The 23,569-nt window shown below is 47.5% G+C and overlaps 1 protein-coding gene across 1 annotated transcript in view; it reads left to right on the plus strand.

The window, feature by feature from the left end:
• The window catches only part of C14H16orf71 (chromosome 14 C16orf71 homolog), an 88,250-nt gene that overhangs the window by 24,148 nt on the left and 40,533 nt on the right, over positions 1–23,569 (plus strand). The window contains exons 7-11 of the mRNA XM_030958418.1: positions 2,992–3,186; positions 11,958–12,074; positions 14,579–14,723; positions 17,848–18,067; positions 19,966–20,072. Coding sequence (XP_030814278.1) covers positions 2,992–3,186; positions 11,958–12,074; positions 14,579–14,723; positions 17,848–18,067; positions 19,966–20,072 — 784 coding nt within the window. The remainder of the gene's footprint in view (positions 1–2,991; positions 3,187–11,957; positions 12,075–14,578; positions 14,724–17,847; positions 18,068–19,965; positions 20,073–23,569) is intronic.

A 23,569-nucleotide genomic window follows, 5' to 3' on the forward strand; every position in this document is an offset into this window, starting at 1 on the left:
ATTCTTAAGGCATATTTTATCTAAAGGATGTGTTTTATCTAAAGGACATTAGGCACTGGGCTGAAACTCTTAACAGGCATTTCTTAGTATACAACTTGCTTATTTATATTCATTGGTAATGCAAGAGCAATAGCCATTGTTGGTTTTGGTTGAATTACCATTGGAGCATTGTAAGTAAGAGCTGAAATCATCAGCTCTCAGTACAATTTGCTGAGATGATAGCTGGGAAAACCGAAAGTCTAAGAATTCTATTACTGTCCTTGTCTATACTTAGAAAGTCTTGTCTTTGTTGTAAAGTGTTAGTAACTCTTGTGGGAATGCATTCATGGTAAAAGTCTTTCAAAAAATACATTAATTTGGAAGTTGCCAGTTCACATTGTGAACAACAACCTTCCACCATCCCAGGTCACTCCAAGCCCTGTCCAACCTGGCCTTGGGCACTTCCAGGGATCCAGGGGCAGCCACAGCTGCTCTGGGCACCCTGTGCCAGGGCCTGCCCACCCTGATCATGACAAACTTCTGAGCTCAGCTCTGTTGCACAGCAGTGACATTTCAGGTGTTGGGGCAGCTCTTGCAAGCAGGACTTGAGTTTCCTGTCCCTCATTAGAGGCTCTTTGTGGTAGCACTGACTTGTGTCAATCTTTTTTTCCTGAGGCATTTGTAGAGCTGCTGCTTTCCCCAGCAGAGATCAGAGCTGGGAGGAACAACACAAGTTGGGATGTCAGCCCCAGCAGAGACAAGGAAAATGACAGCAAGTCTCTCTGTTCCTGCCCTTGGGCAGCTTCAGCTGCTGTGGAGAGAAATGTGGACTTTATTCTTCACACTGCAGCCCTCAGTCTCTCACTGTCCTGTTAAAGTGCAAGTTTTCAGTGGATGGATTGGAAAACAATGTCCTGTTGGGGCACTTACTGGTTCTTGTTCCAGTTGTCTCCTGTGGGCACAAAAAGACACTTTTCAAGCCTTACCTTTAAAATATGATTGGGTTTCCAGGTGCTCTTGTTGCATCTGCTTGTTATAAGAATTCAGGGATACCTTAAGCTACTTTTTTTTGATTATGCAAAAAAGACCCAGTATCTGTAAATGTTAACCATGATGACAAATGATATTTTAATACTAATGTGTAGAGCCCAGGGTCCATTTGCAGCCCCAAAAGGGGGCTCTGAGCCATCAATTTCTTAATTACTGACCACTTCACTGTTCTGTGTGTATCTTTTATTATTTATCACATTCTGGTTTTCTGCCTCAAGGTCTAATAGTTATAAATAGAATTATAAGAGTGGCTTCTCCAGGCAAAAGCCCCTGTTTTTTGCACATTGAGAAGTCTTTTGGCTTATTCAGCTGGGATGGCATCTAGTCTTATATCCAGGGGTTCTGCTATGTTTCCTCTCATTTTTATCAGCTTATTAAGGGGTGATTTTATTTCTGTCCTCCTCCAAACAGCTGCTAGAAGTGAGGCAGATTTCAACATCCCTGCCTGGTCTTGGTTTCTTGTTGTCAGAAGAGATGTCAAAACACTCACCTCCTGTAATTCCTGTGTGCTGATGGACAGGCTGCAGTTCCACGTCTGATGGGAATGAGATTTGTACATGGGAATTAGATTTGTACATGGGAATGAGATTTGTACATGGGAATGAGATTTGTGTAGCCTCTGCTCTCTGCCAGGCATCTCCAGTTATCCCACTGGCACTGTGGGCAGATCTGGGGCTCCTCTCTGTCCCTCCATCACTTCATTCTCTGGAGGCTCAGAGGAGCTCCCAATCTCTGTTCTTTGATTTGGGGTTTTCCTCTTTGAGCTTCACTTTTTAGGTGCAATAATCACAGAGTGATGGAATTTCCTGAGTGGGAAGGCACCCCAGGGATCACCCAGTCCCACCCTCCCAGCACTCCCACCCTGTGCCTGAGCATTGCCCAAGCTCTCCTGGAGCTCTGGCAGCCTCGGGGCTGTGCCCATTCCCTGGGGAGCCTGGGCAGTGCCAGCACCCTCTGGGGGAAGAACATTTCCCAAAATCCAGCCTGACCCCTGCCCTGCCCAGTTCCAGCCATTCCCTGTCCCAGAGATCAGAGCTGCCCGGGGGGGGCTGTGCAGCCCCCCCTGAGCTCTGCCCTCAGTCTCCTCCTCCAGCTGAACAATCCAAGTGCCCTCAGCTGCTCCTCAGACCCCTCCCCATGCCCAGGTCCCTCCTCTGGACACTCCAACAGCTTTAGATCCTTCTGATATTGTGGCATCCACACCTGCCCCAGATCTGAGATGAGGCCACACCAGTTCCTTCTCTTCCCTCTGAGTAACTGGTGGAGAGAAGATGTTCTGCACAGTTGTTGAGTCTGTTAATTTCTAATTAGGTCTCCTTGAGGTCACTGGTTTTATTCTCTGAAAGTCCTGCTAATTAAGAATCAACCTGAAGAACAATGAGGCTTAGAGGGGAGGTTAAATGATGGAAAACTGTAGTTTAGCAGTGCAGTATTCAATATTAATGTATCAGTATTAATATTAGCCTCAATCTTTAAAATTCACATAATAGTTTGGGTTGGAAGGGACCTTAAAGCTCTTCTAATTCCAACCCTCTGCCATGGGCAGGGACAGCTTGCACTGGACCAGACTGCTCGGTGCTCTCTGCACCCTGGCATTGAACACTTCCAGGGATGGGGCACCAACACCTGTTTTCATTTATATCCCTGAGAAAGTCTTTGGAAGTTAATGTTTCATTGTGTTGGGCTGGTTCATGGTCCTGGTTATGGTCTTTTCTCCCACCTCTGAGGGTGGTGGGATCTGCTTTGGAGCAGGGTTTGAGAGCTGATGGATGGGATGAAGGGTGCAGTGGCTTGGGAGGTGCAGGGTGTCACACCAGGGGCTGGTTTGGAGAATCTGAGGGCAGCTGGGTGGAACTGGGGTCTGGGGTGGCTCTGGGCAGAGGAGGAGCTGCTGCAGCTGCCAGGTGCAGACAGAGTTTCTGAAACCATCACCAAAGCTTTTTAACCACTGGCTCTTTGCAGACTGCAGAACATCTCCAGGGAACATCCAGCTTTTACCAGAAGATTTCTGCATTTCTGATGTCTACATGGCTTCCAGATCTTATCTGGTGGAGAGATGAACTGGCCAGTCGCTTCCAAAACCAGCTGTGCCCCCTTGTTCCTGCAATTCCCTCTGTCCTGCTCAGTAACATCATTACTGTTAATCCTGACCCTCAGGTACTGTACACAAGTGCTTGGACTTCTGGTAATTTTTTGATCAAGTCCAGTAAAAGTTGTTTTTCCAGTGTTATTCTCATTTGCTTTAGCAAAGGATTTAAACAGAGTTTGAAAACAAACGCTTCTAATATTAGAATATTCTGTGATTCAGTTCTGTGATTTTAGTATCTGTGGATTTCCAGGGAAGTGTGTGAGCTCCAAGGACACAGCACTTCTCCAAACTAAGTGCTTCCAATCTCTTGGCTGCCTGGAAATGTCTGCAGGAGCACTCACTGCTGTCCAGAAGCAGAATAATAATTAACCTTTCACTTCTGTCAGATTAGCAAGTGCTCCATAACAAATATTCCACCAAATGAAATGTAACAAGAATTCCTTATACTAATTGGGGGAATTTATTCCTTGAGGGCACCCAATGCTGCTTTTAGGCCTTTCCCAGCCTTTCCTACCTTGGTATAAATACTTAGAGTGGGTTTTCAAAGCAGCACTGAATATGACCTGATTTCTATACCTTTTGAAGGAATCTTTTGTTTATTTCTTTCCCACAGCAGCACCAGCCTTTGGACAATTGTGATCTTTTCCCAATATTTGTAAATGAACAAAACCCTTGAGACACAATTCCAGGGAATGGCAAAGCCTGCAATTCTTGTTCACAATGATGTTTTAATTTTGAAAATGATGTAGCATGAGAACTTTTCTGCCATTTCACCCAGATTTGGGGATTACTATGACTCTGTGAGAATCAATGCCATGAAAGCTTAGGGGTTTAGCAGTGCACTTAGCAATTTGCCTAAAGGTTTATCCCGCTTGTGTGCAGGAAAAGGAGGCTTAGTGTTGTTGATTTGCAGTCACTGTGGCTTTCAAGCAGAAGCAAGAGCCATAAAGAGTCTGACTACTCGTAAAAGATAAATCTGCTTCATGCTTTTAAGGCATAAAATAAGGCAGCATTTAAAACAGCCAGGGCTTTTATGCAAATCCCTTATTAGAGGAATTATAAATCATTAGGAATTGAACAGCAAGATAGCAGGCACTTTCTGGGGGTGGATCTTTGCCTTGATGCCATGGAAAACATGATGTCAGTTTAAAAACCACATTCTCTTCCCAAGTTCAAGTGCTCTGTGCCCCCCAGGACTAAGTGAGGCTGAGACCACTGTGTGTTTTTTCACAGAGTTGTGGAATCACAGCATGGTTTGGGTTGGGAGGGACCTTAAAGCCCATCCTGTTCCACCCCTGCCATGGGCAGGGACACCTCCCACTGTCCCAGGCTGCTCCAAGCCCCATCCAGCCAGGCCTTGACACTTCCAGGGATGGAACAGCCACATTTTCATAGCTGGTTAGGCAGCAGGGCTGATTTCCAAAGCTTGGGCTCAATGAGCCTCTCTCTCAGCAGGCAGCAGCTCACCCTGATGTCTGCCCTGGAGCTTTGCAAAGTGCTACCAACTGAGAATGTTCCCAAGTGTCATTAAAATACAACCAAAAAGTGCTGCATAGAAAACTCAGTATCATCTTCTTTTAACTTCTTTGGTCTGAAGGTTTGGTACAAGGCCAGTGATCCATGCTTTGCTTTTTGTACATTTGCATTTGTTTTGAGGCAGTGTGTACAAAACTAAGCAGCCCAAAGAACCTGTGCCCACGTGGTGGAGGAACATGCAGTGAGTGAATCCTTGCTTTTGCTCCAGGTAGATCAGAGTCTGAGAGAGAAATCCTGGCAGGATGGTGGAAAAAAAAATGGGTAGAGATGGAGACAGAGGGAATCTGTTGTGTACTGAGCAGCTCTGTGTGTGATCTGGGGAGCAATTGCCAGCAGTAATTGTAATAACCTTTATGCTTTTTGTTTGTTAGTGCATGAGCCAATGTATTGTTTTCAGTCAATTTGTCTGCTGGATTTTCTGCCTGTTCTGGACCTCAAACAGATTGCTTTGCCTGTGCTGGTTTTGGAGGCATTTTTATGAGTGCTGTGCAATGAGCCCATTAACCTGCAGCAATTCACTGCTGATAGGAGCAGCAGCTCACAATGCAGTCATTAAAGCCCAGCTTGGGCTGGGAGTGACAACATCCCTGTGAAAGCTGCTAACTGCAAGGTCCCCTGTCAGCAGAAAGAAGATTTCTTCATTTTAGCATAAAATGAAAGTACTTCTGCTGCTAAGCCTCAGGATGCAAACTCTCACCTTAGGGATACAGACAGCACACACAGAGCAAGTGTTGATGCTGCTTTTCCCCAGCCTCTTGCTCCATCCTGGAGTTCTTTTCCTCTCCCTCAGTTTTTCTGGACATTGGGACATTTGCCCAAAAAGTGCAGCTTTTGATGGTCATCTTCCAGAGCATCTCCTTGAACTCCCAGCCTGTGCAGGTACCTGCCAGGACAGAGGAGTCAGGGCACAGCAGCATTTCCAGGGAGCTTTTAAGGACCTCCATCCCTCCTCCTCTGTCCACAGACATCCCTAAGTCAAGGTGAAGGAGATTTTTTACTCTAAGTCCCAGAAAACTGATTTTGGTGCACCTCACGATGATCAGGTGCTCCTTCAGTAGCTTCCCTGCTCTGACACAAAGTTTGTGTGGGTTTTTTCAAATAGCAGTGATTAAGGGCAGGTCTACACAAAGTTTCCTCCTTACTTTTTGCTTAAGCAAAGCTCCATTTTTAATTTTTTTTTTTTCTGGCTAATTGTAGATAAGAATCCCTGAACTGGGTCCAGGGAGCTGAATTTGCCCCAGTATTGTAACCCAGGCCTGCTGAAAATGCTCAGCAGCACAAGACTGACCTAACAGCAAGGCTGATGTGTGGCAGGGGGCTGGCAGAAAGTAGAGCAGTTCTTTCATGTGGAATTTCAGATTTCTGGGCTTTCCCTGCTGGAGTTGATGTTAACTGTGTTGCCATAGGAGCTCTCACACACAGAAGCTTTGAAAGTTGCACACTTTATTTCACATTCTGAAATAACCATGTTGGATACATGAAGAGCTGGCCATTGCTGCTGGAATTTGAAATCCCTGTGGAAAGCAGCCCCAGATGTTGCTGTGTGCACTTGAGGCACAGATTCAGAGCTGAGATTCCCAGGCTGTGTGTGCAGCCTCTGAAGAGGCAGTGGGAGGCACTTGCAGAGGATCTTTCAGCTCTGTGAGTCTGTGTTTGAGATGAGCTCAGTGAGAACTCTGAGCTCTCAGGGCTCTGAGTGTTGTGACATTATTTCATTGACAAGCACTATGGCCTTGGCCTTGCTGAGTTGCCTTCAGCATCTTCCACTGTCTTTTGCTGTACCAACTTTTAATTTCAGTGCTGAGAGAGGCATGCTCAGGGAGCTGCTGCTCATCACCACATCAGCTTTTCAGCCAACCCTGCAGTGGCTGTGTGGGCACTGCCTTTCACACATCCCCAGCTGCAGCCACTGGGCTTTGCTGTGCTTCTGTGCCTGTGCTGGGGCAGCTGTGGTTTGATTTGGGGTTATTGCCCATGTGTTCTCTCTCATTCCATGCTGTGTGAGCAGCACCCAAGCTGGGCCATGTTTTGGGATGGAAATGCTGCCTGAGCTCCCTGGAGAATTTTCTCAGCTCCCAGAGCTGATCCCCATATTGCTGTGAGCTCCCAGCTTCAGTTCACAGCCCAGGGCTGTGCTTTCCTCCTCCAAGGTTTGGAAGATCTGATTGTTGTGCAGCTGAACTGGGCATTAGGGAGGGATAAAACACCCAGGACAGCTCCTCCACATGGGCTCACCCAAAGCAGAGGTGGCAGGATGGGTCCTGCAGCATGGGCAGTGCCAGCCATGGAGCCAGCACTCAGCTCTGGGACATCCAGGCTGGAACTGTCAAGCAGGAGCTTCAAAAGGACAGGCTCCTCCTCCCTTTGCTTTCAAACCTTGCCTGTGGCTTCTCTTTATGTGAGTCAGTGAAAAGGCTCAGGTCTTGCCTGGCTGGCAGCCTCAGTGTGCAGGGCAGCCAGCTCACATTGTACCAGCAGCTTGGGTGAGATTCCACATGGATAAGGCTTGTCTGGAGGAGAAATGTTTGTCCTGGCACTTCATCTATTTACATTTATAGAAAATAATCCATAGCTGCAGCCCAGAATGGCTGCATGGCTGTATCTTCAGGAGGCAGAAGGTGACATCCTGGCCCTGGCTGAATCCTGCTGGACTCTGGCATTTATTTTCATGGAGCCAGGAGTTCAGGCAGCCACTGGCATTTGTAAATAAAACCCCCTAACCTTTAGAAGGAGGAAGGACTACACTGATGTTTACCAGAGCTGGCACAAAGATGAAGGCACAGCTTGGAGAGGAATAAAACATTAGAGGTTTTCATTCTTCCTAGAATTTGACAGCTCACATTTAGATTGTGTCCATCACTCATTATTCCTGAAAAGAGCAGCTTTAAAGAACTCTCAAGCTGCTGTGCTTTGCCATTGGTGCTGCTGGGCACAAAGCTGGGAGCTGCTCTCTCATTCTGTCTTCTGTGGTTTAAGATCTCCCCAATCCAGAAGGGGAGCAAGGGGAAGTGAGATCCATTTCAAACTCTCTGAAATCCACTCACCACAACTGCATGTCTTCCTTGCTGAGCCCTCTCTATCCCAGATTTTGCTGCCTGTGGTGCCTCCACTTGTCATGCTTTTTATAAGCTACAAGAACGTAGAATTTGGTGGGTGATTGGCTGATGATTTATCATCATGGTTTGTATTTTTGTTTGTTTTTTTGGGGGGGGTTATTTCTGTGTTTGGGGGTGGTTGTGGAGTGATGATGACAGTTGGTTATTGTTTCTGATACTAGGAAATATAGAGGAAGGTTAATTGAATGTGTATTGATGACAAATGATTTGGATAATGTAGGCATAGATCGTTTAATTATTTGAAAAAAAATGTCAAGATAAAAAAATGGATGTGTAAAATGGAATTTGAATACCAGTTCCTAGTAAATGATAAAATAATTAATATGTCCAGCAACCTGTACTAAATTCTGCATCCATCTGAAGAGAACCTGCACAGTGGGGAGGGAAGATGTGCAGGGAACACACTCAGCATTGTGTTCATCTGGATTCTACCAGGAAAATTCTGCTCCTGCCCAGGGCAGCAGGGAGAGGAGAGAGTTTGAGAGTGATGTGCCTCATTCAGGGGCAGGATCTGGTGAATCCCATCAGCCATGAGCCTTGCTCAGTGAGAGACAGAGAGGGAAGTGCTTTCTTTGCTGGCCCTGATGTGCTCAGCAGGGCTGGCAGGGAGAGGTTACCTGAGCACAGAACTCCCCCCTGGCTCTGCAGGCACTGCAAGTGCACCATCCTTCTATAAGGGGTTTGCTGTTGTCTCACAGAGATAATGGCTGAGCAGAACTTTGTCTTGTGTGTGAGATGAGATTGGGGAGTACATGGGGATGCTTCCTGCAGTTTCTGTTTTCCTGCTGGGGCTGGGAACAGCCTGGAAGACTCCTTGCAACTCAGAAGACTCTCTCAGATCACCTGACAGCAAAAGCTCTTCCTTTGTTGTCAGAGATGGGAACAGAAAACACTGGAAGCACAAAGAGGGGATCACAGGCTTGGTCATATTTCTGTGTGACAGCTAAATATTCATGGCTTTGCTGCAGCTCCAGTCTTCTCTGAAATGTGCTTATTCTTCTTTCTGCTGAGGATTTTACAGCATGTTTTTGTTCTCCTGTGAGTTTCCTTCTTTCTGCCTTCATCTGAGTAATATTATCTGAACCAAAGCAGGAGCTTGAGGTTTCTTTTAAATGCTTTTGGAAAAACTGGTGTGTGTTCAATCCTAGCTGTGGCATACAGTGGTCCTTTCCAGTGTCTTAAGGTGGCAGAAGCTGGAATTTGGCATCCAAACCAAATAAGGATAAATTGACAAAAGGGAATAACTAAAACCAGGAGTTTATGGATGTGCCCTCCCTCCCTGCTCATCCTGATCATGGCAGTGTGGATGGAGAGGATGTCAGTGCTGTAAGAAGCCCTGGAGGCACACATGGGGATGGTTATGGTTCATGAGTCTGGGCTTTGAAACCTGTCACAGCAGAAGTCAGAGCATCCCTGGGGCTGTGCAGCTGCTGCTGGCTGAGTGCAGGAGCCTTCCTCCCTGGGAGGAGGCTTTTCCCAGGAGATGGGAGCTTGGTGCAGGGCTCAGAGCCTCACTGGGAAGGTGTTTCTAGGTAGGGATCAAAGGCTGGGCTGCCTCTTCACCATTCTGAGGGTTTGGGGAGTCTCCTCTCCTCCCACCAGGGACAGGTCAGCGCTCAGAGCTGATGCTTCCACAGGCTTGGGAAAGGATTTACAGCTGCTGTGATGTTGAAGGAGTGACAGGAACCAGCCCTGAGGTGATATTCTCACACCCACCCTCTTGTGGAACATTAAAAGTAGCACTAAAGTGTCATAAACAGAAATAGTGTCCAAGTTCTTTCAGTAGCAGAAGGCTCCTGCAGAGGGTCCCCCTCTCTTTTTGTGTCCAAAAGGGCTCAGCTCAGTATTAGAACAACTGGCTCTATGCAATTCTGTCCTACCTCACAGGGAAAGTGACTTTCTGCCTGTTTTTTCCTGTTGATGGCACAGGAAGGCTGTGTCAGGAGCTCTGCAATGGACATTACAGCCAGGCTGGACAAAGCAGGGTGCTCATCCTGCAGCCACCTGTCTCAAGGAGAAGGATTTTCTGGAAGAAATAAGACTTTTCAAGCTCTGTTTTCTGTTGGTTTGTGAACTCCCATTCAGGTTGGCTGTTGGAAAACAGAGGTGACAGATGACAGGAACAATTCCCACAGGCCTTGCTTCCCAGGTGTGGCCACACCCCTGCTGTGGCCTTGGAACAGCATCCTGGGACCACCATGGATCCACAGCTTACACCAGGGTGCTCCCCTTGGATTTTCCAGCCTGGATTTTCCTTGGATTTTCCAGCCTGGATTTCCTCCTGGAATCCCCTTGGATTTTCTACCCTGGATTTTCCTTGAATTTTCCAGCCTGGATTTCCACCCTGGAATCCACTTGAATTTTCCCCTTGGATTTTCCAGCCTGGATTTCCACCCTGGAATCCCCTTGGATTTTCCACCCTGGATTTTCCTTGGATTTTCCAGCCTGGATTTCCACCCTGGAATCCCCTTGGATTTTCCACCCTGTGCCCTGGAGTTGGATGATTATCCTGCAGGTTTCTATGGAAATAGAGGCTGGTGCTGGTTTGAGCACATTTGTCTCTTCCTTCTGGAGCATTCACAGTTTGTTCAAGGAACAGCTGGAAGAAACAAGAAATTGGGATTTTGCTGCATTCCCACTCTGTAGGGCTTGTCTGGGCTCACTGCTGCAGATAGGAGCTGGCATCATGCACTGGGAATGGGGAAGATCCCTTCCCTTAAATCTGCTTTTCCTCTGATGATATTTTCCACAGCAACCAAGTGTAATATCAGCAGTGGAGGCTGGGGATTGATGGATTGCAGGACAGAATGCACAGATCCACTGGGAGATGCCAAAGCCCTTGTTTGGTGCAGCTGATTTGACTGAAACAGAGTGAAAAGTGAAATCCCCAGTTCTGATTTCAGGCAAATATCTCATGAAGCACAGGAAACAGAGGAAGGAGACAACACAAAAGGTTACTGAAGTGGAAAGGCAGTTGTCAGAGGGGCTTTAATATTCAAATGAATTTCATTTTCTGGTTGTTACTTTGAAACATTTGTGGAATGCTCTGAAGTGCCTGTCATTTGCCAAGCAGCACACCCGAAATCTCTCAGGTGATGACACAATTAAAGAGCATTATATGGAGCTCATAATGCAGAGTGGATGCTTCTCCATGCAGGGTTAGCCCCTTTTCTCTCCATCATAAAAGTCCTGATGAGACCATGTTGAAAATTAATTTCTTTTCCTGTTTTTGAAAAGGTCAGTCCACATAAGCTGAGGACAAATTAACACCTGCAGTAAATCAAAGTGGAGCCTTTAAAAGTAGTGAAACTTCTTTGAGTTACACCTGAGCCTGTGGTTTAAAAGTGACTATTTTTGTTTTCTTCGTCCCTGGAATGATTCCTGCCCACTGTGAACTCTGCCTAAATGCATCTGTATTTCTGGAATGTTCTAAGCAGAAGCTGACAAATGTGACTTTCAAGGGTTGCCTTTGTCCCTGGACTGTGGCCTTGCTTACAGAGCGTGCAGTCACAGCACATTCTCCTCTCCTGAGTGACACATCCTTACCCTTGCACTTGTACAAGTTGCTTGCTTGGCTGCCCAGAAAATGGATGAAAAACAAAATAAGGTGCTGAGCCTGGGAAATGCTGTGCTTGTGTGGAGCTGTGACCTAAATGCCAGATTTTTGCCTATCCATGAGGATGTGGCACGATGAGGCTAACAGATATGTGTCACTTGTGGTGACATGAGCACAGGAGAAATGTGCTATTTTGGCTACAGGCATGTAGAAATTCATGCAATCCCTTCCCTACCCTTCCATTTGATTGGTTAATTAGAGCATTGCTTTCACAAAGGCCTTTTCTGCTGAGTGCTCAGCACAGTTGTGGAGAATTGAGGTCTCAGCTGATGGATGCAGCTCCTGGTGCTGTCTGGAGGTGCTCTGCATGTTGGGGAGTCACTGGGTTGGACCCTGGGAATGCTCAGGTTCTTGGGAAGCAGTTGCAGATTCATATTCTTGGGATATCACTTAAATAAAGCTCCTGGAATAGTTGGAAGAAAGCAAATGACATAAATTAACAACACTGGGCTGAGTTTAATCCACTAGCTGCATCCTTGTGTGCTCTGTGGCCACAAGATCCTGATTTTCCTGCTTTATTTTAAGGGACCAAGGCAACATGGAAGTGAGAGCTGTCCTTTGTGCATTTCAGGCTGTGGAGAAGGCGTTTGCAGTGCCAAAGGGATTTTACTGGCAGACAGTTGAGAGTGATGACAAACACTTCCCTGACAGCAGTGCCATGGAGGCTTGCAGGGACACAGACATCGAGGTAAAGAACAACAAACAACCCCCTCCTTCCTCCCCTGGGGCTCAGGGGGGACACTGAGAGACAATTAAGTGCCCTGGAATATTTCAATCTAGAGCTTTGATACAAATACTGATCTTGAAGTATTTTTCACTCAGACCTAAATACATCAGCTGAGTATTTTATGTCATCAGTATTGATGTGCTGATTGCTCTGAGCCACAGAAGATTAAACTTTGAAATGTGTAGGTTGGAGAAATTGCTACCAACCAGGTGCAAATTTGTAAGAGTAGACAAAATTTTGATAACCTGAAACCACTTGACTGTAAGTCAGTAAACAGCACAACTTTGATTAAACTCAGAAACATTCCAAGAAATTTCTGAAGGTTCTGGTTCTGCCTGACCTTGAGTAACTGTGTGTGTGGTATGAACAAGTAGGGAGTATTTGTACTGACTCTTCCCCAGGAGAAGAGAAGGTTAAAGTGATTTCAATTAGCTCTTGGTGAGGAGTGCAGCACAAAATGTTCAGGACCTCACCCATGTGAAATGAGTTCTTATTGCGAAGAGCAGGGCAGGGCCAGCAGCACTAACAGGGATCAGCCCAGGGTCACAAAGACAAGGACTGCTTTGGGTTGGAGAGGCCTTAAAGCCACCAGTGCCACCCCTGCCATGGGCAGGGAGGCCTCCCACTGTCCCAGGCTGCTCCAAGCTCCATCCAGCCTGGCCTTGGACACTTCAAGGGTGGAACAGCCACATTTTCATAGCTGGTTAGGCAGCAGGGCTGATTTCCAAAGCAGGGCTCAGTGAGCCTCTCTCTCAGCAGGCAGCAGCTCACCCTGATGTCTGCCCTGGAGCTTTGCAAAGTGCAGGGACACCTTCCACTGTCCCAGGCTGCTCCAAACCCCATCCAACCTGGCCTTGGGCACTGCCAGGGATGCAGGGGCAGCCCCAGCTGCTCTGGGCACCCTGTGCCAGGGCCTGCCCACCCTGACAGGGAACAATTCCTAATTCCCAATATCCCATCCATCCCTGCCCTCTGGCAGTGGGAGCCATTCCCTGTGTCCTGTCCCTCCATCCCTTGTCCCCAGTCCCTCTCCAGCTCTCCTGGAGCCCCTTCAGGCCCTGGCAGTGGCTCTGAGGTGTCCCTGGAGCCTTCTCCTCTCCAGGTGAGCACCCCCAGCTCTCCCAGCCTGGCTCCAGCCCTTGGGGCATCTCCATGGGCTCCCCTGGACTTGCTCCAACAGGCCAACATCTCTCTTGTGTTGGTGGCCCCAGAGCTGGGCACAGCCCTGCAGTGGGAGCCCCCAGTGACCAGGCCAAGTCAGAAGCCCAGGGTTCAGTGGCCAGAACTGGTGATCTCTGAGACCAGCCTGGGCACAGCTCAGCCAATTTGCAATGGAGAGCCAGGCCAAGTGCCAGGCTCCTGAGGAAAGGGGACACTGGCACTTCCTGAGGCTTCCCTGTGCTAGATGGCTCTGTTATCACAGCTGGCCCCAAGCCCAGGCAGCCCCAGGGACTCAGAGCAGCCACAGGAAAATTCTTCCTTCCTGGCTGCTGTGAGTACTGGGTTAATAGCAGGAGAGCTTCAGCTAGGCAAACATAAAGAAATGGAGCTTTTATTCCTAATTAGACCACTTTTATATGATTTGAGTAAATTTCTATCTTCATTTATCATGATGGTAAAGCCTCATAATGTCTTTATGGGGCAGTAGCATTTCATTTCAAGTGTCCAGTAGTGATGGATTCATTTGGTGTTTGCTGCAGCCATAAACCTTGAGCTGGGGAAATCCTTGAGCTGCTCAACATCCAAGAGAACCACGCTCAAATTTGGGGCCAGAAAATCACCTTGTCTGATCCCCAGCTAGACAATTTATTATCCACAGAACCACACAGCTCCCTGTTGTAAAGCCCTTGCTTTTTAAAACAATTTGTTTCTCTGATGGGGAAAATAATAATAATTTGCTTTCCTTTTGGGTATAAACATTCAGAATGTGTTGGTGTGAGTCTTCCTACAAGCCAGGATGGGCTGAAATGGATTAGGCTGGTACAGAAGACTCTGAAATGTAAATCTGGGACAGCACCAGTGATGTGTTTGCCTTTTGATGTTTTTTTAGTGTTGATTTTGGTGTTGTTAAAGGTATAGAGACACAGGCAGTTGGTCTATTATTATTTCATCACCCAAAGATGGGCAAGTGGTGCTGCACAAAGTGAACAACAGAAGGGATGCACTGTGGGCTCTGCCCCAGAGGCCTTGCAGTTTTTCACTAGTAGGTTTATGTGACAAAAGGCAAAGTTATATCAGCAGAAGTAGATTAAATGATAATTATTAATAGCTGTGATTTAGCCCAAAGCCAAGAGCCTCATGTGTGAGCTGCACATAAACACAAACCAAACCCAAGCCTCTCTGTAGCTCTGGCAGTGCAGATCCATCCTGGGAACTCCAGGTGAGCAGCAGGGCTGCACCTCTGAGCTTCTGCTGGCCTTGGGAGCATTTCCCTGCTTTTTCCATGTTTTTCTCTGGCTGTCCAGGTTGCCATGGTGCTGCTGTTTGAGGCTCTCTTCCAAAACCCCCTGGAGACCCATCACACTCTGAGGCTGCTGCTGGGCTCTGGGCTGGATGTCTGCGGCCTCCGCCTGCTCTACCCCGGCCAGGAGCTGCTGCTCTCCAGCTCAGGTGGGCTCTGCCTCTCCTCCAGAGCTTCCCTGATCTGTAACTGCACTGAGGTGAAGGGTGATCAGAGTCAGATTTGCACGAGGGTTACTTTATCAGTTCCTGTATCTTTCCCAAAAGAAATGATAGAATAGCTTTGACTGTTTCTTTCTTTCTGTTCCTGGTGTTGAATATCCATGAGCTGAATTTTTAACTCTTCATGCATTTTTGGGTCTCAGACTTTAGCTGTTGTTCCTTTGCAGCGAGCTTTCACACATTTCATGTGAGTTAAATAAAATAATTTAGTTCCCCACTGATACTCCTGAAGCTTTTAGCTGCAGAAAATCCAGCTTCCCTTTTCCACAATTCCCCCATCTCATTGCCTGTGGGACCTCAGGAGTCTTGGGACTTCTGCTGGTCACAGTGACCCCGAGATGCTTTAGAAAGTCCCTTTTCAACCAGCCTGGCAGTCGAAGGAGTCAGAACTCTCCTATTCTCATTCTCAAGGTTGTTTATTGTTTCTTATCTATAAAATTCTTTCTCTGGCCTGTCGAGGTCCCTTCAGCAGGTCAGTCAGAGGCACACTGACCACCCTCAGGGCAGTGTTATCTTTTTATACTAAAAACTACATGTACATTATTTACAATAACTTCCCAATACCTATCACCTATGTTAGACAGTGAGCTTCTACCTTAAACCAATCCAAAAGTGCCAACATCACAGCAGAAGATGGAGGCCAAGAAGAAGAAGGAGAAAGACTGGACACACCCAGATTCCTCCATCTTGCCTCCTGAACCCCCATTCTAAAAATCCCAAAATTCTACATTTTCGCCCTGTGATAAATTAACTATTATTCTACTTAAACTCTCTTGACTTGCAATTCTTCACATAAAGTTGGTAATTTGCTCCATGGGTCAAAATCAAAGGCACAGGGGTCTTGGGCTCTGTGCCAAGGTCTCTGAACCCCCGAGCAAGAGCTTGAGCCCTCCAGGGCAGTCAGGGGAATTTACTGGGCTCCGACACAGGAGTACTGATTTATCTGGCCTGTAATTGCATTGGCTGATAAACCATCACCAAAATGCCACAGTATTTAATAGAATCCCATCTGAGGTGGGAGACCAGCAGGAGAACGTAAATAAACACAATCTGGGGCTCTGAACTCAAATCACAAAGTCTTGAACATCAGACATCAATGTATCAAATACTGGCATGTACCACTCAAGTCTTTGTTTTCTCCCATTTGAGAAACAGAGATGATGAAGCTTGCCTTAAAGCATTATGGAATATTATTGGTTGCTGCAGCAGCACAATAATATTCAGGTATTCCAGAGCAACAGGTGTGCCCTTAGCTGCAGAGTTTAGAGATTGTGCTTCTTTTTAAGGCAGGAAGTTCTTCTGGAAGGTTCAGATGTGCCACAAACAATCCATTTCTCTTGGGAAAGGCACAGGCAGGCTGAGAGGGAGAGAAATGGGCTTCCTTCTCCTCTGGCAGAAGGGGAATGAAGACCAGCTTAAGCAAAGAAAATTCCCCAGTCTCCTCACTCCCTTTTTGCATTTGAAAGCAGTAGGAGCAGGCTGCCCTAGGAATGGGATTGCAGTTGCAGCTGTCTGGGTGCTGTGCACAGAACACATTCCTGGTGAGAGCTGGAGAAATGGAGGAGGGCTCCAGAGATGAATAAGAAAACCATAAAACCTGCAGTCATTAGGAGCTGACAGGCAGCAGATCTGCTTCAATGCTCTGTACCATGCACCATTATTTAAGAATATTTCATATGAAGAGACAATTCATTTGAGCTGAGAACTGCTGTGCAAGTTTGTAAATTAGATTTTTCCCTTAGCTTGATAATCCTAAAATTATTCTTTTAAATATTTACAGCCAGTTGCTCCATTATCTACCTGCTCTGGAGATTTGTTTTCTGCCTTCTGATTCTCATGCAAGAAATGATACATTTGTATATGTTTTTAAACCTAAGGGAAGAAAATCACACACCTTGCTGCATTTTCTGACATCTGCAGTAAGAATTGGAAAGGAGGCAAATTTGCTTTTTCTGGGTTACTTCCTTGGCCCCAGTTGTGCTGGAGAAAGGTTTGCCAGAGTCATAGGGAAGAGCTGTGGAAAGAAATAAGGGAAGTCAGGGTTCAAATCCTGGCAGAAAATTAAAGGTGGCAAATCAAATATTTGCCTGGACCTTAGAGCATTGTACAAAATCTGTATTTAATCCAGAAGGAAATAGTGTAAAAAAGAAGTCCCCAGATTTCCATTTTGTGATGCCCTTCAAATCCATCCCATTCCTCAGGCCCCTGTTCTTGTCCTGCACTTCAATCCCCCAGCCTTGCTTGTGGTGATGAACAAGAGGAACTTGAAGTGCTGGCTCAGAGTCACAGTTGGGCTGAAAAACCCCTGAAGACCACCAAGTTCCAACCCCTGCCACAGGCATGGACACTTCCAGTGCATCACCTGCTCTGTAATAACTTTTCACAGCAAACATGAGGCAACAAATCCCTCTTTCTTCAAGAGATTGCCTTGAATAACCTCAGGTTTGCTATTGGGTGAACACGTGCAGGTGCTGCCAGCATCTCTGTCCCAGGGCAGGTGACCAGGAGATGGATTCCCAGGGATGTGGTGCTTTGCAGGGGTCCCAGGATGAGGGAAGAGATGAGAATCTGACTCCATGTTTCAGAAGGCTTATTTATTATTTTATGATATATATTATATTAAAACTATACTAAACGAATAGAAGAAAGGATTTCATCAGAAGGCTTGAAAGAAGTGGAATGATAACAAAAGCTCCTGACTCTGAGACTCTGAGCCAGCTGACTGTGATTGGCCATTAATTAGAAACAACCACATGAGACCAATCACAGATGCACCTGTAGCATTCCACAGCAGCAGATAATCATTGTTTGCATTTTGTTTCTGAGGCCTCTCAGCTTCTCAGGAGAAAAAATCCTAAGGGAAAGGATTTTTCACAAGATGTGTCTGTGACACAGGGCAGATAACCAGGTGATGGATTCCCAGGACAGGTAACCAGGTGGTTTCTCTGTTGAAGTCTGGCTCTGACAGATCTGAAAAGAGCCCTTGAGTGGAGTGAACGACTTTGGGGTGGGTTGTTCCATGTTTTACTCACACAAGTGTTTGTTTCCACAGAAAAGCTGCCTTCCTCCTACACTTCAGAGCCTGGCAAGGTGCCCCCAGTGCTGGCATTAGGTGTGAGAGGCCCCAGAGCCCACGGAATCCTGCAGGACATCACCCGAGGCTGTGGCAGGGCGGAGCCTGTCGTGTTCCTGCCCCTGGCCAGCCGGGTGCACCGGGAGCTGTGCCTCTGGTTCGGAGGGAGAGCTGCTGGAATGCTGCCCCTGCCTTCCAGGTGATGGCCCCGGATGGCTTGGAGCTGTTGTTGCACAGGCAGTGAGCCCTGCAGGCAGGCAGGCACTCAGAGATCTCTGTGTCCTGGGTCCTGAGGCAGGCAGGCACTCAGAGATCTCTGTGCCAGCCCTCCAAGGGTCCTGCAGCACGGCAGCGCAGGGGGAGCAATCCCTCTACTTGTGCATTTCCAAGCCACTTGTGCAGTCTGCAGAAATCCTTCTCTCTTCTGCAGCGGATCCTAGAACCATGGAATATCCTGAGTGGGAAGGGTCCCACAGGGATCATCCAGCCCAGCCCCTGGCCCTGCACAGACACCCCAAAAATCCCACCCTGGGCATTCCTGGGATCATTGTCCAAGCACTCCTGGAGCTCTGGCAGCCTCGGGCGCTGTGCCCATTCCCTGGGGAGCCTGGGCAGTGCCCAGCACCCTCTGGAGATGAACCTTTCCTGATCTCCATCCTAAACCTGCCCTGGCACAGCTCCAGCTCCTCTTCTCTCAGCTCCTGGATGTGTCAGGTGTGGGACAGTTGCAGTTGCTTCCCATTCCCTGTTCCCTGGTATCCAGGCCCCTAATTCACACTCTTATTTGGACACCTGGTGCTGGAGTAGAGCTGCAAGGCTGTGTGCCAGTGAGTGACCCTCTCCTAGGAAACCTCTGGCTTTGCCCTATTTATCAACTGATAAAGGGATTCAGTAGGAAAAGGCTCTTTGGAGGATGATGAGAGAAGTGTGTGAAAATGAAGGGGGGCTTATAAACCTTGTACTGCATGAGAAACTCTGCTGCAGAAAGCTCAGACCTGCGGGTTCTGAAGAGGTTTTTAGGGATGCTGCCTGTTCTGGGGGCAGGGTGGCACAGTCAGAGGCAGCAGGCTGGAGGTGAGATGCTCTGCACTGCTGTCAGTGCTTTCTGTGAGTGGCAAAGCTGAGCCATGTGGAATTAACCTGTGGATTGCTGTGCAGGATTATGTGTCAGAGTTCAGCTCTGCTCTCAGCCACAACCAGCGACTGTCACCATTTTTATGTTTAAGATGTCAAAAAAAAAATCAATTTGGTCGAGTTTCATTCTCTTTATTTGTTTATTTTCCTCAGGGATGCCTTTTTCCTCTTACAAAGATGATAAATTCTGCTCCTCTGGTATAACTCAGTCCGGAGCAGTGCTACCTCCTAAATAATGCACTTGTCTTTCTCCTAATGCTGGTAATTTGGTCTGTTGGGAGACAGGAATACAAACTGCAGCTCAGATTGCCCTTTTCAGATTAGACTTGCAAATGCTACAGGCTCCTGGGAGTGAGCAAGCAGGATGTGTTCCAGCCAGCTCCGTGCTGGTGGCAGGGGATGAGGCAGGTTTGCCTGAGCAGCCTGAGCTCACATCCCCGCCAAAACTGTTCCCAGACAGTCCCTGGCTTTCAAGCACACCTTCTGTTCACCCTGCCCTGATTGGGTCCTTTTGGATGTGCAGGAATGTTGTGGAAGTTTCTCTGGCAGGAACATCCCTGCCAGACTGGATCATGCTTGTTGCCTAACACGAACCCTTCAAACTGGTTAAACTCAGCCTAAAGAACCCAAAGTGAATAGCAACTAGGATGTGTCTGTGGGTGGGAAAAGCTCTGCTAGTGCAGCCTGACATATTTCTTGATTCCCAGATTTCTTTGCCAAGCTGACTACTTTGCATTAGCTACTTTTAATTGAACACAGAGAGCCTCAGGGGGAGCAATATGAAAAGATGTTCAGTCAGAGAGACCTTGATGCAGCTCATGTCACGGACAAGGGATTGAAATGGCTTTTCCAGTAAAGCAGTTTTACCAGAGAAGCTTCTGTGGCCTTGGATTTGTCACAGAAAGTAGGTTTGAGTCAGAACCTTTTAATATTTTTCATTTAATATTTATCATTTTTCTGCAGCTCTGAGAGACCTCCCCCAGCTGGGGCAGGAGCAGATGAAGAAAAAGTTGACCTCCAGGGCTTGGTGCTGCCTCGACCTCCAGCCATGCTTGTCTCAACTACCAAAGGTCAGTGCTAGGAAATGAAATTTGAGGGTTTACAGTTCTCTTTCACTGATAACATCACTTTACTCCAGCCCAGCTAAGGCATTCTGCCTCTGCATTGCTCAGGGCTGTGACCTGGCCAGTTCTGGAGGCAGGAATGAATTTCTAGTGGGACACTGTTGCCTGAAATGAAGCAGTACAGAAGTGGCACCACCTCATCCTCCCCATGGGAGCAGCTGCTGGAGTCCTGGGTGCTGCTTGGATGTCACTGAAAGGGGAAAAAAGAAACAAAAAACACTTCACAGGAAATCTCTGCACAAAGAAACAGCCACATGAAGAGCTAACAGAGTCCTTAAACTGCTGGTTCATTGATCAGAGATCCTTTGCCTCTCCTGCTGAAGAGTCAATATTATCATCAGGGGAATTAAAAGGTTAAAGCTTTGTTTAGGGCAGGGCTGACCACAATCAGAAAGGAGAGCATTTTATGGGACTAATATCAATGGGTTATCACCTCACATCCCCATTTTCCCTTTGTAGGAGCAGTGTTCAGCCCCTGAATTTGTACCTAAGCAGCAGCAAACCTAACCAGCAATATCCAGGGGACACCTGCCGAGGCCCTGCCTGGCTAAAAGGTGTTGGGCTCCTGCTGGAAAGGCCAACATCCCCTGGAGTGGGCCTGGCACAGCCCATCTGGGGATAGACAGTGCTCCTGGCTGGTGTCTGCTGGCCCAGTTGAAGGTGGGAATTTCATTCACAGGAATGAAGGGAGAGCAGAGGGGAGCAGAAGTTCAGCAGCTGTCAGGGAGGAGATGGCAAAAGGAAAGCAGGACTGGAGTGACAGGGAAAGAAGGCTTGGGGAATTACATTGCCAAAGAAAAGAGTCCATGAGAAAAGGATGGAAGCATAAGGCAAAAAGATGAAAAGGGAATAGAAGGGAAGGAAAATAGAGAAGGGAGAAAGGAAAAAACCAATTTTGAGAGAGTTTTTCATCTTTTGGCTCATGTTAACTCAGGTAGTTTGGCAGGCAGCCCTTGGCTCTGTTATTTGGGATTGGGATTGATGGCAGCTGGTGGCTACTGATGGAATGAGTCACATTTGCTGCCTCCCCTTCCTTTTATGGCCCTTAATGATTCATATTTGCTGTGGGCTGCTGCGTTCCACCACACCACGTTCCATCTGCATGGAGCCTCAGAAGTCACTGTCAAGCTTTGCTCCTCAGATAACTTTGCTCTGGCAAGAGGAGCTGAAACTCCGCTCTGGGAGCAGACACCCTTGGGGTTTTCAGGAAAAGAAACATTCAGTGACTCCTTCCCTCTGGTCTCCAGTAGCTCCTCTTGGACCAGGAATATTTACCCATGCAGAGCAGAGGTACTGCAGCTAGGCAGACCTGCCCCTTCTCAGTAATCAGTTTTGGTGACCCAAGCAGATATTCTTGTGGGTTTGGGATATGTGTGTGCAAAAAAAAATGTTTTTTAAAGTGTTATCAACTGGAATGGAACTAAAATCTTCCCATCAACAATCTTAGATTTTGACTGTTCCCATATCATGAATGTGGCTAAAATCCAGTGTTAAAGCCATAAAGCCAAACAGAGATTTTAGGCAAAGAACCATCCTGCCTGTCCCATCCTTAGTGACAAATACAAGGTTTCCCTTGTTTTGGTGCTGTTGCTTTGAATTACCAAGCTGAGCCTTGGCAGGACAGATATCCATATCACAAAGTCTAGAAAAAAAGAAATATTCACTGTCCTACCCTCAGAATCAACTGGGACACAATGAAAAATCCTCCAATCTCATTAAATCTATTGGTTAAAGCTATGAGAAATTACTGAGGCAGCGTAGAGGAAACCCATATAGAAGTGGTACTAAGGATTTGTCTTCAGAGTTCACTCTCGGCAGCTTATGGAGATCTGAATATACATTGTGAGGGATAAAAAAGCTGTGTTAGAACTGAGAAAGTGTAATAATGGAGGTCATGGTAAAAACAGAGAGCTCAGGCAGGTCAGAGGCTCCAGGGAAAAGTTTTGAGCTTGTCTCGCACTGCTTAAGATGTGGGGGGCTGCTCAGGAGGCCTTGGAGGCCAATTGTTTGTACTGGGATGAGGGACTCAGGGAGAGCTTGGGCAGCCAGAGCTGCTGGAAGAGGATCAGGTAGGACAGGGCAGGCTGGTGCCATTGTCATGATGTCCAAGGAACCTGTGAGGCCCCAGAGGGTACCAAACCAAAGGTGAGATCACAGGTGATCCAGAGCTTCAGGAGCTTGTGTCTGGGATGAAGATTAAAGGCAGGAACAAAGGAGGGACAACAGGAAGCAGAAGGGGGTGCTGGGCAGGATTGCTGGGACCACCAGTAACAGCAGAGAGGAATGAGAGCACAGAGGAATGGCCAGAGCTGCTTCATGCTCTTTGAAGTGGACAAACTGAGCAAGAACAAGTAGTTCTTGTTGCCCTGTTTGGTCACTCAGAGCATGGTCAGGCCTACAAGGCTCAGTCCTGCCCTGAGTGCCAGGGGCTGCTTGGGGACAGCTCCCACAGCCCAGCCAGCACCAGCACACTGCCTGTGAGCAGCTCCCAGACCTGGGGAGACAGCCTGGCTTGTCTCATCTGATGATTCACAAAGATATTACTGATGATGCCATAAGCTTTCCCACTCTGGGCTGGCCTTGGATTGCAGTCATGATGAGCTGGATGCAGCAAACAAACCATAAAGCACAGGGCACTGCTCAGGATGCAGCTGTTTGCTTCAAGGTGGAGGCAGCTGCTCTGAGAGCTGCCTTGCATTGATACCACAGCTCCTGTGACAATAATATGCTGTTTTTCTTGCCCTTTCTTTGATCTAGGGGACATCATTCTGCTGGTGTCACCTGTGGTGCCTCCATGTGCCTATGGGGCCGTGCTTTCCGCCTGTGCCCGCCGGGGCTTTGTGCTGCAAGGACTGCGGCAGCTGCAGCTCTCAGCACAGCAGGGCCTTGTGCTGGGCATGGCAGCAGGGCAGGTACTGTGCCCTTTGTGCCCTGCCTCACCCCTTGCCCTGCAGCTGATGGTGCCAGCCCTCCTCCAGTGAGTGCTGGAGGACACCCATTCCCTCTTTCCCAGCTCTCTGTGTTCCTGTGAGTGAGCTCTGGCTGCTTTCAGTGCTGGCTTTTTCCCTAGCAGAAAAGCCCCACAAAGCCTTGGCCTCTCATGGAGAACAGGAGTGTAGATTCATCACCCTGCTCCTACTAAAAGAAATGTGAATTTTGCCACTGATGTCAGAATAAGCAAGAGCTGGCAGTAGCCCCATGAACCAAAATACTGATGTGCAAAGGTGGTTCAGGAGAAGAGTCTTCACTATCAGACTGATATTTGGTGATGTACTTCACAGTCCCTCTGGGCTCTTCAGCATGAAGTCCCCTACTTCAGTGCATTCCAGATGGGTTTCAAAAAGAGCTTTCAAAAATAACTTTTTTTTTCTTTGAAGCTCTGCCTAACACGGTGATAGGTTTGAGGTAAAGTGCACTTGGCATTTTGACAAGTCAGCCTAAGG

Source organism: Camarhynchus parvulus, chromosome 14 (genome assembly GCF_901933205.1).
Source record: "Camarhynchus parvulus chromosome 14, STF_HiC, whole genome shotgun sequence".
NCBI classification, from domain to species: domain Eukaryota; kingdom Metazoa; phylum Chordata; class Aves; order Passeriformes; family Thraupidae; genus Camarhynchus; species Camarhynchus parvulus.